At 42.8% G+C, this 16,791-nt stretch overlaps 1 protein-coding gene across 1 annotated transcript in view; it reads right to left on the bottom strand.

Moving 5' to 3' along the window:
* The window catches only part of lsamp (limbic system associated membrane protein), a gene marked incomplete at its 5' end in the record, with an annotated part of 196,830 nt that extends 180,503 nt beyond the window's left edge, over nt 1-16,327 (bottom strand). The window contains one exon of the mRNA XM_083985510.1: nt 16,173-16,327. Coding sequence (XP_083841636.1) covers nt 16,173-16,327 — 155 coding nt within the window. The remainder of the gene's footprint in view (nt 1-16,172) is intronic.
* Nucleotides 16,328-16,791: the final 464 nt, after the last annotated feature.

Raw genomic sequence — 16,791 nt, 5'->3', positions numbered from 1 at the left:
AGGTTTACATCAGTGCAGATCAGAGCAGGAGCAGATAAATACCTGCATCTGCAGAGGCCTTTAAACTGGCCATGAATGCCAATTGTAGTCTTTTCTATTAGAGAGAAAAACAAGATGTCAGTCTGTCTCAGTGGATTTTCTGACCAGTGGAAATACGGGCTTTAGTCAACTATCTAAAAAAAACCCATAAGTGAAAGTTTCATGATGCCTATTACAAGCCCATGACAAATGTAAGGTTTTTATGGCAGCTTAGTTCAGGACAACTGAGACAACAAACTAAATAGAGAGGAGAGGAGAGGAGAGCAGCGGAGACGGGGAGTAATTATGGGGAAGAGTAGAAGAAGGATGTGCATCAAGCAGAGAGCACAGCAGGGTTACAGCTCGGGCCAGTGTGGAAGCGCCGACTCTCCTCTCACACGGCGAAGCTTAGCTAAGAATGTTTGTACAAACATGACAACACACTTGCTGGACAACTAATGACATATCACAAAGGAACCTCAGGAGCAAATTCACCAAGACAGCGCTCCGAGGGAGATCTGCATACATTTTGCATATTTTCATACATTCTGTGACTCGGCTTCTGGAGCTGAGATTTTTTTTTTGTCTTATTTGCCAAAAATAGTCCCATTTATCATCCACAGTGAGCACGCAAAGTATGCCTTAAGTTTAAAGATAATCCAGTACGGCTTGTACCCTTGTGCCTCAAGCACCGTATGCAGAGGGAGGAGGGGAGGGGAGGGGGGGTCCAAGATTTACATAAAAAAAGAATGGCCTCACCTTCAAATACGTGTTGTGTAGGCAAAATAATGCGATTTGCACGCTGCACTGTTTTACTTTGGGATTCTGTGACAGGCTCTATTAGGAAAACTTTCCTCTGTTACAGTGAATAGCATGCCATTCCCGTGTTGTCACTTCGGAGGAAGGCTTTAGAGAGTGTGGGCCTCAGTCTGAATCTAAATAAAAGTGAAGGGGATTTATGTTTAAGACTTGGACGTTTCCACGCGAGAGACAGTGAGATACAGAGAGAGGTTCTTTACTTTCTATAAAACCAGAATATTTTTTTCTTCTCAGACACCGATTGAGACCTACTTCCATAATGAGATTTACCTGTTTGTGTATATTATGCAGGCAGTTAGCAGAGAGTTTAAAAACTCAATCAAAAAGAAATTATTCCGCCGCCTCTCACTGAGCTTGAGAGACGGGTCGGTGAAGAGGAGCCTAGTTTTAGTCGTCATGTGAAACCAACATTGTTGTGTGCATAGCCTGTGGTGCTTCTTCAAAGACATGTAAAAGGCAATTTTCAGGATCAAGGAAATCTTCAAACAGGGATATATGTAAGGGTGGTGTTTTAAAAGCATATCAGGGGTGTAAAGTGTGCTGAATTATGTGAGAGTTGCAAAACCAACCCAGTACTGACTAAAAGAGAATAAAGTAAAAAAAAAAAAAAAAAAAAAAAAAATCCTAATTCAAAATGTAATGTGAAGATGGAGGATGAAAAAGAAAATCAATGCACCAAAAGTGAGTCAGTCAAGTTCACTGAGGCATGGTAGATGCATCGTACACCTCCACACACACACACACACACACATCAGATGAAGCCAGGTCTGGAGTTATTTTTTTTTTAAGTGTTCAAAGTGTTATGTCAATATTGATTAAAGTAAGCCAAAAAAGATCCGACTAGAGCGCCATGGCCACACTCTGCATCCTCTTCAATAATACATGTGGTAGAAAAAGATGATTGTGGTCTGTGGTGCTGTCAATAGAGCGTGTCCTGCCAAACCTTTCTGGTGTGTCCTGCTGCGCTTGATTGGATAACCACTCAGGTCTCAAATCTTTTTAACCCTGGTATACCGTGCCGGGAGTCTCACATGACAAATATAAACATGCGAAAATGGGCGACTGAATCATACCATAGGTGTGCATAGAAATCTGTTTGACTCATGCAATGCTAAGAATAAGCTTTGCACTTTTCTCCTCACCCTCCCAAACATGCCAAATATACACAACTCACACCATCCTCTCCTGTGCATGATTTATTTTTGACAGGCTATGTTGTTGCAGGGTATACAAAATTGAATGAAAACGCCCTCAAGAAATAAAACAGACATTATTTTTGAGCATTGGCTTATAAGACTGAACTGAGCTGCGGTTAAAGAGGCTGAGCAGTTTCCTTCCTTTGTTCCTCTCTGTTTGAAGACACAAAGGAAGGCTGTTACTGCCATCTCTCCAAGGGACTGTGTATTTGTACTTGGCCACCTGTTCCTAGTCTTTGGGTACAGTGTTTACTTCAGGCACACCACATTGCGTTACGTCCTCCAGCGTTGCGAGACAAAAGCAGTGAGATGCAAATGTCTGCAAAGTCCTGCATTTTAGGCGCCGTGGCAGTTAAGCAAACTGAAAAGTTAACACAACTTAAATTAACTTTGCAGGCGCATGAGGGCTTCATTTGCACATAAAACAGAAAGTGCAGGTCAAAATGTGAGTTTGAAGTGTAGAAATGTTCTTCGGGCAAAGTTATATTGAATCACTTGGATTCACAAACACAAAGACATGCAGAATTTTGAGAGAAAAGAAACAAATGATCTTGAAAATGAAAACCACTATTCACTCTGCAGTGAATTCCTCTGAATCATTTTTTCCCTCAGCCATAAATATCCTAACTTGACATTTAGCATTGATCCATCTTGTTAATGTCAAATGACTGAGCTAGTTGGGCTGAATTAGATCTGCTGTGAGTTTTGAAAATGGTTGAGACCGAATAGTTCACACCACTGGCTAATAGGAGCGCTCATCTCATCCGGGTGTGAGGTTTTCATAGTTTGAGGCAACGATGGCACAAGTGCTGAAAGGGACACATGCATGCTGGGAATCTAATAAACAACTGCCATCTAATTATGCTTTTTTCAATCGTAGAAATAATTGTATTGTGTCCGTACTTCCGTAGGTACATTTAGCATTCTTTTAATAGTGCCTTACCATGGTGATATAATAGCTATAGTACTTCTCATATTACAAGAGCTGTACATCCACTTAGAGCATGATTACCCTTTGAACAATGGCAAGACAAAGTACAATATAGTAACCTGAAATCATTTTAAATGGGCAGGGTGGGTGGTGGAGTGTGCTGCTGCCTCAGACTGGTCCAGACCAGGCTGCAGACTGTCAGAGCATGAGGCCATTTAATACGGTGCTAAAATGCCTCATTAGTGTGTTTTCACATTTATGTTGACTTAACTAAAAACTGCTGGTTCACATGGACACAACAGAGCGGTGGCTTTGTTCAGGAACCCATTTCAGCACAATTGTGTTTAGAAAAAAAGCAATAATTTGCTCTGTTGTACCTACTCTGTGGAAACTTGGGCTGTGTTATGAAAAAAACACATACCATTGCAGCAGGACCAACCATTGCTTTATTGTTAAGGTTTTTATTTGCTTTCTCCTCTGTCCGTGATGTACTGCCAGACGCTGCCAAATGCCAACCCTTGTCCTCAGGTGATGAGAGAGCCTTTGTGTGAAACAGCCTTTTGAATGCGAGAGCACCACACTACTTTGGCTAATGTGGTTTAAGTGCTGAACATCAGGTAATAATGAATTAGTCAAGCCTGCGATGTACTCCTGGGTCAGACTGAGCTCTATAAACCAACTGGTGGCCACCGACAAAAAGGCTCTGCAGAGGGTGAGTCGCAATTTAAAAAAATAAAAAACAGGAGAGGAAGGGTTATGAATGAAGGGCTATCACTAATCAATACCTCAAATACTCACTGGGGGAACTGATTTAATTGCAGGTAATCAAATACCACAAAGAGAGATGAGTGAGATTCTGGTAATTGAAAACAATGTTGTTCCATTGGGCAGAGGATTAAATTGAATTGAATGGATTAATGGTATGAGACTTGCGATGCCAAGTGTTTTCTGATTGTTAATGTGAAAGCTGGAGTGAAATCCGATGCCACAATACTGTACACACTGCGAAGGACTTTAAGTTTAACTATTTTTACAGCTGACACATTCGTACTGTAGCTACGAACCAGGGGGGAATACAGAGCATGTAGGCCACAGAGTCATCCCCGTTTCTTCAAATGCCAAATGCTCGAGAGAGAAACTCTAATTATAATCTCCTACACCTTTTGCACTGTGGCCTTTTCATGTACTATTCGTTTGAAATGGAAAGCAAAACTGAGTAGGATAACGCAGATCAAAACATATTGAAGTTTCCCTCAGTGTGAACAAGTCACTGGTTTTTAAAGGGATAGTTCACCCAAAATTCAAATTTCACTTATTATCTACTCACCCTCATGTCAACTAAGGGCTGGGAGAATTTTCAGAGTCCTCCGTGCCTTCTCGGAGTTACGGGGGGGTCCGCGCAGCAGTATTTGTCCATATAATGGTTGTGAATGGTGCTCACTTTTCTTCGTCCAAAAAGACACACCAAAAAACATCCAAATACCTCCATACTGCTCGTCTGTAATGTCCCTCTTGTATTGAAGCCCCGACATGAGAAATTTTTCCGAAAAAAATTAAATGAGTCTATATTTTAAGCTTGTTTGTAGCGGAAGCTCCCAGTGTCTCAGTTCACTGCTCTTCCTGTGTCAGTGCAGCTCCAACATGAGAAATTGTTCCGCTGGTCAGTGCAAATCATGCAAGATTTGCACTGACTGGCGGAACAATTTCTCATGTTGGAGCTTCAATACAAGAGGGAGATTACAGATGAGCAGCATGGAGGTATTTGGATGTTTTTGGTGTGTCTTTTTGAACGAAGAAAAGTGAGCACCATTCACAACCATTATATGGACAAAAACTGCCGCGCCGACCCCCCCGTAACTCAGAGTAGGCACAGAGGACTCTGAAAATTCTCCCAGCCCTTAGTCGACATGAGGGTGAGTAGATAATGAGTGAAATTTGAATTTTGGGTGAACTATCCCTTTAAGGCCACTGCAGAGTATGGGATATGAAGCTGAAACTCACTTAACACAATAATATGAAACAGTATGACAGCGACTTTCATAATAAAGAATCAAAATCACTTTGGGATTACACAGGTTAAAATGTGGAGTTCCTGTGCAACATGCTGACATTTAACAGTGCAGCAAACACACACAAAAAAATATGGTGTTTTTCATAGGCAAGGCTTTTATTTTATAGTAGTTTTTCTCTGTCTTTGATAAGTGAAGTTGCTGCGATCCCCAGGACCCGGCTGCTTTCTCTTGCTCGCTAATTACTTCCAAAGTAATTTGCACTAATAGAATTAATCTTAACAAACCTAAGAACAACTCATTTATCCAGTAATATCATCTCACTTCAGCTTCCCATTTAAAACCTTGCAAGAAAATTAAAGCAAATATCATAATCAATCATGTTGCCTATACCAGGGTTTGCTACTCTTGTTTTGGTTCATGCTAGTGAACTATAAAGCCATTTAAAATATATTTAACACAGCGAAATGAGACCATAATATTCAAAGACCACCCACAGCCAGTTTTAATAGCAGCATCATATTCTGTATTATAATGGGAAGATGGAACTGAGCCATTTGAATACATCTTCGCAGGGATAATAAACACCTTGTGTATCATATAAAATTAAGACAAACCCCGGTAATAAGTGACAACGGGGCACTTTCCTGTGTTTAGTCATCAACTGTTATTAGTCAAATCACTTCAATCATCAGTAACAGAAAGAAAACATTGGGCAATTAGAAAAAAAATGGCATCGCATTATAGAGTTTGATACAGTTGAATGGAGGATTTCATTGCCACAAAAAGCTCCCCATTATGGTGCATGCTAAACCTTATAAGGAAGCATATGCGGATGCTCATCACCATAAGTGTTGGGTTTAAATGAAGACATGCTGTGTATAAAAAGTGGGTCTGCTGCAAACATCCAACACAACATGCAATTGCAATGGGAGAATTATACTGTAGGAGTTCCTGTGGGGAAAAAATGCAGTGATTTTACTGTCTGATCCATCCATTCATTAGCTGTAGCGTTAATTTTAATAAGGCCACAAGGGGGGCTGGAGCCAAACACAGCTGACACTGGAGAAAGCAAGGTACACCCTGGACAGGTCAGCAGTCTGTCAAAATGTAAAGACAAACAACCAGGCTCACTCTCATTCACACCTACTGTACCAGAAATATAGAGCCAACAATTAAGCTAATGTGCATGTCTGCACCACCGCTGCCCCGCCCCTTTGGATTACACTGTGGCCAAACAAATACAATGCACCGTAATGATGCCTTTCAACACGCTGGAATGCTGGAATCCACCTGAGCAACATGACAGTAGTTGGCTCAGGCTGCGTGCGCTATTAAAAAGATCTCTTTATGGCTTATCGTCAACCATTATAAACTATTGCTCATGGCAGACCAAATAAAGGTGTTTTGAGGAATATTAAGAGAGGACGTAATGCGGTACTTATAATAATTATTTCATCTGGAAATCAACAGCTTCAGTAGAAGGAGAGCAGCATGTGTTTGAGAGCTGACCGTGCAGACTGCGGAGCAATTAAAATACAGTATGAAGGTAAACGTTAGCAGCCAGCAGATACTACGCCTGCAGGCTTTGATGAGACAAGCTTTTGTAGTGTAGCTTTGTTGTTCACGAGGTGTCTCTTATTGCATATTGATGACAATATATACTGAGAGCCTCTACATCTCTATTTGTGCTTTTAAATATAGTCATGCATGGACTTTTATTAACCGTCAAACAGCAGAGAACTCTGAAACAACAGTCTTTTCTTTACCACACATCCGTGAAACCAAGGTGATGGCATCTTGTTCAGTGCATCACAGGTCAGTGAGCTGTTTTTTTTGTTTTGTTTGTTCTTTTGCTGATCTTGGAAGAGATGGGAGGCAAACAACAATGAGTTTGCTCATCCAGGACTATACTTACTGCCAGCCTCCAATCTGCTTTTAAAGTCATGTGGCTTTACAGCTGCAGGGACGCGAGTCATCACAGCTCAAAGCCACATGTTTCAGCTTTAATTTGAATTCATCCTTACTGACTGATGAGAGATTTAAATTTATTTAACCTGCTTCCACAGTTCCAGCTGAAGTGAGCTTAACCCCGGCTCATTCACGCTATTCATCCGTCCCATTTCATGCTGGGGATAACACAAGGGCACCTGTGAAATTTTCGAAATTTTAAATTCAAATTCCTGCTTTTTTTTTTTTTTTTGGCTCTGAAGTTTAACAGAGCAGCACAAGTGCTAAACGCTGGCTGGTTAATGGCAGTCGAGATGGTAAGAGCTTGTGCCTTTTAAGCAGCTCTGCTGATTTTGTAATTAATCATAATGGCACAAATGTAATGCTACTAAACCTCTGAAAGATGAAAGCTCCATTACAAGGACTGAGTGTGAGTGAAAAGGAGATCACGCAGCACACCACAGGACAAGACATACACAAGGCGTTATACAATTGCGGTGTGGGACAGTAATTATTTAAAATATGCCCTTTGAATCTGGATCATATTTCCAATATTCCATCGGCAGTTCTATAACACTAGCCTGACATTTTGGGGTTTTCTGTGAGCAATAAAAAATACTTTTCCTCTCTTATTCCATTGCCTTCGCCTATATGTAGCCAGAGGCTGTGAGAAATTGCTGAGTAGTTTGAATATGCACTTAGAGATGGTCTGGCCCGGTCCAACAATAGCCTAGGTAAAGAGGGAAATGGAGTGAAGTTGCTTTTAGGGAGACGCACTGCTTTAATATTCTGTTGTATCAAAAAACATTTCAGGTCTGGCTTCCCCCGGTTGAGTTATTCACAAAAACACATTGAAAGCACATAATGAAGGGCTCAGAGGGTGCTGGTATGTTTTCTGAGGATGAACCAGCAAACATCAAAATACAGGCTGAAAGCATATCTGGTTGGGAGTCTTTGAAGGAGGCCCAGACAGCGCGCTGAACCGTATTGGACTGTGAGCTTCAGACGAGAGCGTCAGAACTCTGTTCATTTGCCATGTCAAAAGACTTTACACTGTCTCTGCAGGCCATTATTCAGATCCTACTGACCAAGATGAAAGCCTCTGGAACTTGTGATGATTCGGAGCCTTTTCCAAAAGACTTCAGAAAACTTTGCAGAATTGGCAAAATATCAACCAAAACCCACGTCCCTCTGCCCCCCCAAAGCTTTCCCTCTCACCTCTGGTCCGTCCCAAACCAAAATGGGGACAAGACGATAATGACCCGACTGGCAGCCACTCAGCTCTCCCACTGTAGCATCCTGAGTGAAAATGAAATTGATTTGAAAATCCTACGTCGGCCCGGGCTGGAACAGAAGGGATTATTGTGCTGATTGTACTAATACTGTGTCCCTGCCCTACCCTCCTCCCTCACAGCCTAATTCTACCCATCATACTCTTCTCGCGTCCCTCTATTTGTCCCTCTGCTTCTTCGGTCGGTTCTCTCTGGCCCATCATTCTTCCCTTTTAAAGTTTTCTTTCTTTTATTGTCCTCCTATAAGGAAACTCTTGCTCTTTCCTCCCCCCACCCCATCTCTCATCCTATTCACATCCACTCTGCGAATCAGGTTAAGTCAGCACAGCTGGACAATTCGATGCTGGCAAACACAGAAAAAGGGAGGAGGGGAGAGAGTAATGAAGAGATAGAGGAACTGAGAGTTGCCCTGGGAGGCTCTACACTGTAAAAAAAAAAAAAAGAAGCTGCACTCCAATCTGATGAGCTGTAGAGAGAAATATGGAGACCCCCCTGGGGGCCGGACATCCCAGATTATGTTGCACTATTACCCTCTGCCCGGAAATCCAGAAATTGATCTGTTGTTCCTCCGTTTTGCTCCCTACACTTGGAATACAGCCTGGACTGTATTGTCCACAGTATCAGCTTTTCTCAGCTTTGTGCTGCCTGTGACAATGAATATCTGCACTGCGTCTCCATTATCGTTTAATGTGACGGCAGAGAGCGTTGATTACAGGTCACCGCTGCTGTGGCCTCTCTGTGGGGGCGTCAACACGTACAGTGCATCCATGTACCGCGGCATGTTTCGCATTGAAATCGCAGTGCTTTTAACCAAAGCGACGCCCACGCTACTAAATTAGTTTTGGGGAGTTTTCAAGCACCTAAATCTGAGACTGTTGGAAACATTGCTGGACCTGATTCAGTTTGAAAACTCCAGGGTTCGGTTGGAGTGTACTGTACATGGGTAAAAACTGACAACTTTGGACACTGACGTAGACTTGTGCTGTGTTTCTCTCATTGGGTCTTATCATCCTTGACAGCCAGTGGTGAAAGCCACATGAATAATGAAATACAAGCTTTGCTGACCTGCATTTTAACCCAACAACAGTCTTTGCTCTTCCTCATTTGCTGTATTTACTGCTACTAACCCAATACAGAGTAGAAACTTCATATTTCCAGCTGACACCGACTTAGGCCGGTCAAGTGTTGGTCATGCATGTGTATGCATTCTCAGGTGTGTTACGTGGACTGGGATCTTCCCTAATGCAAAGTTAAAATGTTCCTATGTGTCTGTATCATTTTCATATCAGCAAGTCAATCTAAAATTAAAACGGTAGCTAGAGCATCAGGTTCTGACACCTACATTAAACCTGTAATAGAATTAAAACCTTGTCTCGGTTTCCTGACACTCCGTGTTTCAGTCTCTTATTCTCATATTATACTTATTCTGCTGTTTCAATTAACTATTTTAACAATCAGTGATGTTAGCCCAGTATCAGCACAGCACATTGACATGACATTGAATGATGGTGAAAATCCTTCAATTATATTACACCAAATGAGATTTGCTTTTGTTTGACATTCAGTATTCTTCTTTTTTTTTAACACAATCTATTTGCACATTCATCCCACTACAGATGGCTCAGTGTGCTTTAGATTCATGCTTTTAAAACCAGCGTTTGGTGCCAGGTGTGCTGTGGAAATAAACCATCAGCTTTCCCCACAGAGGGGCATGCTGGGAAAGGCAGCTAATTTCCTGCATCTAGAAAGCCTTTGTTTCCATAGTGCAGTTACTCCGGAGTGTGGCTGATGCACACCGCGGCACCCCCGACACATCAGCCAATCCGAGTTCAATAGTTGAAGTTTTAATAATACAAACGAAAATGACGGTATTCATTATTTCTCCGGCTTTGTGAATTGTATTGAAGTTGAATTAGACTAACATCATGTCTTATGTAGTTCGTGAGCCTCTAGCAGATTTCACGTACATAATATCTGGATGATTGTGACTTGAATTAAAGTCAGGTTTCTGGGGTGAGTTTTGACAAAGATCCTCCAGGGCAGAGCACGAGTGCAGAACCATCTTCCCTGAAAGGAACAAGCCAGGCAGAGTGTATTGTCAAAATGCAGATAATTGACCCAGAGGAGCGCAATCACAGCGAACGTGTCATTAATGCTTTAATAAGCAATTGTCAATTATCAGGACTTCGCCTGACATTGCAACCTCACCCCTACGGGCGCTGCATAGTGTGGGATTCAAAAAAAGCAATTAAAAAGTAAACTATTGTGACACAAATGGCTCTAAGAAATGTGGAGAAAGTTTTCTTTCTCTTCAGATTCATACTGTGACTCACAGAGGATGAGAAGAGTCTGATTTCACTTGTTGGCGTCATCCTTGTAAAAAAAAAAAAAAAAAAAGGAAAAAAAAAAAAACACAGGCTAAGTCACCATGGAAAGAGGCTCTGAAATATGTGGTGTTTTGCAATGACCTAAATCTTATAGGTCTGAAACACGACTTGTGGGATACAGGCCTAGATTTTGTATGCTGGGATTTATGTTCATGCTTTCCAGGGGCAAATTTCATTTCAAGCAGATACAAATGTTCAAAAAAAAGGCCCCCATTTTAGAGCAAGAAGACAGCCTGGGGACAAATGTAAGACACAAAAAAGTTGGTAATCTTTGAACTCAACACAGAACCAACGGATCATTAAAAACAGCAGAGCAGCTCAGGATGCTGCGTGCTCACGTGGTTTCATTCGGAGCGTTACACAAGACCCAGTTCCAAGGAATCCGGAGAAACTACGTTCGACAACATTACCGCTAATGTGGTTACAAGAGTTTAATCCTACGCCTACTGCACATCAGATGAGCTCTGATTCACTTCACACCACGAGCGGTTGGTGTGACAATGTTTACATAACTCAGCCCACGGTGGCTACGTTCACGAGCGTAATCTCCTCCAGATTAACCCCTCGATGTCCTTCTTTGGCAAAGGAGTTCAAAGGTTAAGTCTTTGCATCTGATGCTGCCTTAAAGGAGGGCAAGCTACCGCTAGATTTTTTTTAGTCCTGTGAAGACAAGCTCGCTTTAGATTCACTGCTGCTCCCCATAGGCGCCGACAGCTGAACAGTCAATATTTAGTTTGTGTTGACTTTTGATGGAGGCAGAGGGAGAATGAGTTTCTGTGGGCAAAGCACATGTGTCAACAAGATAAAGAACAGGATATATGGGTGTATGTAGTGTATGTGCTTGTTAGGGGGAAAAAAACTGACTGGAATCAATAGAGGATATCTCCACTTTATGTTTAAAATGAGATTTTTAACTGTTCCAGGAAAGTCTTAGGTAATGCTTTAAATAGTCTTACTAAATGAGCACCATTCATTGAACATGCTCTGGTGAATGTGAAGCAACTGTCACACACCAGAAGATGCTGGTGGGGAACCAGACAGCTCTCCACAAACTGCCAAAGAAGAACAGAAGAGTTGAGTTTGGGTTTTTAAAGGGACATTGTGTAACTTCTCCTGTTATCTATTCATGAAAATCGATTATTTCGTTCAAAAGTCTGTTTTTCATTAACCAGTAATCCCCCCATCAACAAAGTGAAGTGTTCCTTTCAGCTCTGAATGAGCCGTTCATATCATTCATATCTACATGGAGCGGGTAAGCTCGGTGCTGGCTGCCATGTGGTGTCTCCATGTTTTTACGTTCAGTGGCAGCGTGACGGTAGGAAACCACGGAAACTCAGCGGAGACACCGGAGCTGTCGGCTCAGGTGGAGGTGGCGTCTGTGAAAAGACACCGTGGTAACGCAGTGAGGAGGAATGGAGCGTTACGCTGATGCTGCATTCACCTGCAGTCGGGCAGACGGCCGTCGGTAACAAACCAGATGTCATTTTAGTCACAGAAGTGGAGAGAAAGCCGGTAAAACGTGGGTCAGGTAAACAATACGACATCACCATGACAACATATTGTCACGTGTATTGTTTTGCCTCGTGCTGACGGACCACTTGTTTACATAGAGGCTTGTTTATGCCGTTACGTGCAGCGTCTGTCGTCCGTCTGCCGTCTGCCCAATTTCACGTGAATGCAGCATGAAAAATACGATTGAGTTGCTTGAGATATACAACCGCAACGCTAGATGGGAGGAATTCCTACACAATGTCCCTATAAAGCTGCACATAAGGGTTTATGACACCTGGCGTGTGTCAGGGGGCGCTGTCTTCTGCTGCTGATGTCAGTTCCTATGAACATTTTGAAGGACTTTTATGAACAATACAGGGCAGATTCAAGCATTAGAAATCTCACCACCAGTCTGGTGGTCTTGTAAAATATCTGAGAGGATGACAATCACAAAAAAAAAGTCATTAAGAAAGGGTTGGGCCATTATCCAACAGCTGCAAAGTGTATGGAGGCTGCAGAATGTGGTAGAATTTTTTTCCCGGTACATTTGGCTCAGACATTTATTGCATTTCAGTCTTTTGCATTTATTTCACATAGAAATGTGAATTATAAATCGGTCCTCTGAATGAGGGCTCATGTAGTTTGAGAAGTAAGTGACAGTGATTTGAGGGTGGGGGGGAGTAAGTAATGAAAGTGAAATAGTTCTTTGTTTTGGTCTGTGAACTTTAAATTCAAAATTGAAAACAGTGAATATGAACTAGTTTATTTTCAAATCTGTGTACTGAACTTTGAGCTAGCTCTTGTGAAGTCATTGGGTCTCATTCATGAAAGGTTAGTAAATCTGTCTGTAGATTTGCACATAAAAGTCCACGCTACTAAAACCCTATTCCGGATTCATGAACGGTGCAGGAATCTCAGATTTGATCGTAAACACGTGTAAGATCATGAATGCCGATCATGATCTCCGCCCATGAATAGCCATATAAGGAGACCATGACCACCATATAAGGAAGTAGGGTGCATCCTGTTCACCTGCTGCCATGACGCAAACAAGGGAAGAGGGAGAGAGAGAAAAGAGAGATCTGGGATCTAAGTCATTTTGGGTGGAGCCCAGAAAAAATATTTAATTCTCTTCTGTAAGTCGTGGTGTGACACGAATCCGTGCTGCTCACATTTCATGAATGAGACACATTGTAGTCACAACAAATCTTGAATGTTTATACTATATATTCATTTTGTGTTCTACTGTCCTTTCTATGTATCTATAAGACAAAAAGTGTATAGTAAGGTAGATCCAAATAACAAATTTGTGTGGTTAGACGATGCTGAGAAGCTAAAACATCTTTTTCAGTTGAATATATTTGCATTTTCTTTATTTCTTGAAAAGGCTTGAGCAATGAGACGAAGAGCGATATATAGTTGAGTACTGAAAGTAATCTGAAATTGTTTATTTATGTCACACCTGTGTGGCAGGTAACACCAACAGGAAGGACTGTCTAGTCTTTTTTCTTGTATGTGTCATTAAATGTGTCTTGTAATCCCATATGGGATGGGCCACAGTGGAGGCATGAAAAGAAAATGCATTCATTCATTCATTCATATACTGTATGATATACTATATAGTATACAGACAGTATATAACACAGGGCTGCAGCATGATCCACAACAGTGCTGGAAGCATAAACCTTTTTAACCTTACAGAACAAGACTTCATTTGCTTATTTATTTCAGCATGATAAAGTTCCTGGACCCCTGGTACAAAAACACATTTCCTTTCACATTTAGCAGCCGGACCTGCTGCTGTGTGTGTCCAGTCACAGCCATTTGTTTGGTCACATATTGTCCCTCCACTCCAGCATCTCTCCTCTTGTGCCATGAATGTCACGACTGCAGCCACAGGCTCCTCTGAAAGAGCACCGGCCTTATTACGCCCCCAGGTCACCAATATCCCCTCAGCCTTCACAAAACCCAGCTTATGGAATCAGATACACTGCGTGGCTCGACAAATTACTAGCCGACAGCCTGCCGTCCCTGCTCAAAGTTTTAGCCCCTGTGTATTTTTTCTTTTTTTCTTTTTGTCACCTCTCTTACTCCCGTATCCAATTTATCAGGTGGAAACTGGGTGTGAAAAATGGTTGTTGTTTTTCAATTGAGCCACAGGGGTCTGAATTGCAGTTTATTCTTCTGTGAATGACAATAAATAAGACTGATCGCTAATGCCAACAAGATGCATTATGACCATCAAATTAATTATGACACTCACTGAGTGATCACTGTAGATGATTATCCGGGGGGATCGTTTATCAGAGGTAATGGCAGAATAGTGGACTATGGGACGCGAGTGTTTTCTCAGAAAGGAGAATCCAATTTGGCTCTTGCTGAGTGCAAAGCCTGCCGTCACCTTTGAAGGAAGCGGACTGACTGGGTGACTAAACGGCTGAATATAGCAAAGACGCCGCCAATTGGATTTGGAAAGTGAAACAAATAGCTGTGACCCGTGGTGAGTTCAGCGGTAACTGAGTCAACTGCCTAATTTGATCAGCAGGTATACCTGGATGGATGGCACCTGCTTACAGGAGGGAATCCATTAAAAGAATTCATTATTTGTTGTGTCGGTAGTGTTGTGTGTGTGTGTGTGTGTGTGTGGGTTTGTGAGTGTGTTTGCGTCTAACATAAGCAAGGCTCAAGGCACAGGTGAGGGAAACGTGGTTGTTTACCGCGTTTGGGTATCTGCGGGCTTTTTGACAGGCCTGCATGTGTTAAAGGTCCATCCCATAATTGCGTCCTATATTCACACGCTCATTAGAAGTGACTGGGTGGTGGCACTGTAAATACAGCATGAAAGTCAGCAGGAGGACATGAAGAGTGAAGAAGGGGGGGAAAAAAATCAATGCGATTGAGTGTCCTGTGTGCAGCTCATTATACCAGTGGACTTCCCTACAGTGCATCCTATTTTGAGAGGTGGGGAGGGAGAAGCTGCTGCTGGTGGTGGAGTGGGGGGCTAGTGGGGAGGGGGGGCAAAGCGGCTTGTTTACAAAAAGCAACCAAATCTAAATCCCCTGCCACAGACACATGGCTGGGATCACGTGGTTGCTGACATCTGCCGAGCAGGATCACAATACCACAGAGTTGACAGCTTACATTGTCTGGGAAGTGATTAAGTGGGATGTGAGGCTATAACGGTCACACAAAAAAAACAAAAAAAACTGACTCCACATAAAAAGACCAAAGTGGATTTTTTTTGGAGACTGACTGGGGGGCTTTATATTCATACATGGCTGCAAACAATCGATGTGGAGCCGCCGCGGAGTGAGTTTGAACTGATGGTGCTTCACCTCCGTGTCCTCTGCAGGCCTCCTATTCATTTTTTTTACTTCACATCTCACAGCGCCTCGTTGGGTCTAAACAATGGTGCACAGTTCTCCGGCTCCCAGCATCATCCTCTTATGTGTCTAGAAACCCTGTCTCTGCCATTAACCCCCCCACCCCCCTCCCCAAACACACACACACACACACAAACAGCGTGACGCACTTCTTTCAGTTAAGTTAGAAAAATATGAAAGCAAATACAGAGCGAAGGCGTTTGAGCTCTATTCAGTTAAATCCTTTAAATAAAAGTGGGATGTAATATGCGTAGGCCCGTATAGGAAAAATGGCATAAGAGTAGAAATTATACTTGATAATTAGCAGAGTTAAGTCAATGAGTGCGAACTCATTCGGGAAAGCAAGAGAAGACCTGTCATAATAAGTATCGCAGGGGGCCGGTGCTGCGGCTGCTTGTTGAGATAAAAGTTGGGGAATCACGGCGGATCAACTCGCATCCGCCCCCGTAATCACTTCTCTGTAATCTTGTGGCAACTCTTTAAGTTTTTTTTTTTTTTTTTTTTTTACCGCAGTGGAAATCAACACAAAGTCGTTGAGGCAGAATATCCCACTGCTCCTCAGCGCTGCTGTCCCCTAGAAAAAACCATCACCGCTCCGCTCGCTGGAGGTGACGGTGCTGCTGCTGCTGCTGCTGCTGCTGCGCATCCAGAGGAGGACGAGAGGAGGAGAGGAAAGTTGAAAGATGAGTCTCTTACCTTATAATCGCCGTGTCGCCCTGGCGGATGGTGATGTTGTCGGTGGTCCGCTGCATATCCACACTTCGGACGGGGAATCCTGTGGGGATAAGACACAGCAGTCTTAAAAAAGAAGCCTGCAGTTGCCTCCAACACGATTTGCGTCCGGCTTGCATTTTAAAGCACGGGGGAGCGCGCGTTTCAGGAGCAATAGATATAGATCCAAGGGGTTTCTTTTAAAAATAAAAAAAAAATTGGGGTGAGGAAGAGGAGTAGTTGTCCAGACTTCTTCGCGGGGGAAAGCGCGCGGGATGCCTATAGGTCCAAAGCAGTCCGGAATGAACGGCCGATACGGGTTCCCTAAGCGACTTTTTGGGGAACGAAAACGTGCGGGATCCTCGCGCTATAGTCCACTGATGCGTAATGCTCCTCGCGCAAAGGGCACAGCCAGCGGCGGCGATGGAGAGAAGCAGAGTCTGGGAAAATCATCCCACCACCTCTCTCTCTCTCTCTCTCTCTCTCTCTCTCTCTCTCTCTCTCTCAGATTATCCAGCCGCCTGACTGTGATGCTCCCCTTATTGGTTGTCAGGACAACAGCACCACCTGAGGTCCCTTTTGGTGAGACACAACTGAGTGAGGA

This window comes from Trachurus trachurus (genome assembly GCF_905171665.1).
Source record: "Trachurus trachurus genome assembly, chromosome: 13".
NCBI lineage: Eukaryota > Metazoa > Chordata > Actinopteri > Carangiformes > Carangidae > Trachurus > Trachurus trachurus.
Note: the sequence above shows the minus strand (reverse complement) of the source record. Positions and strands in the feature narration are given on the sequence as shown.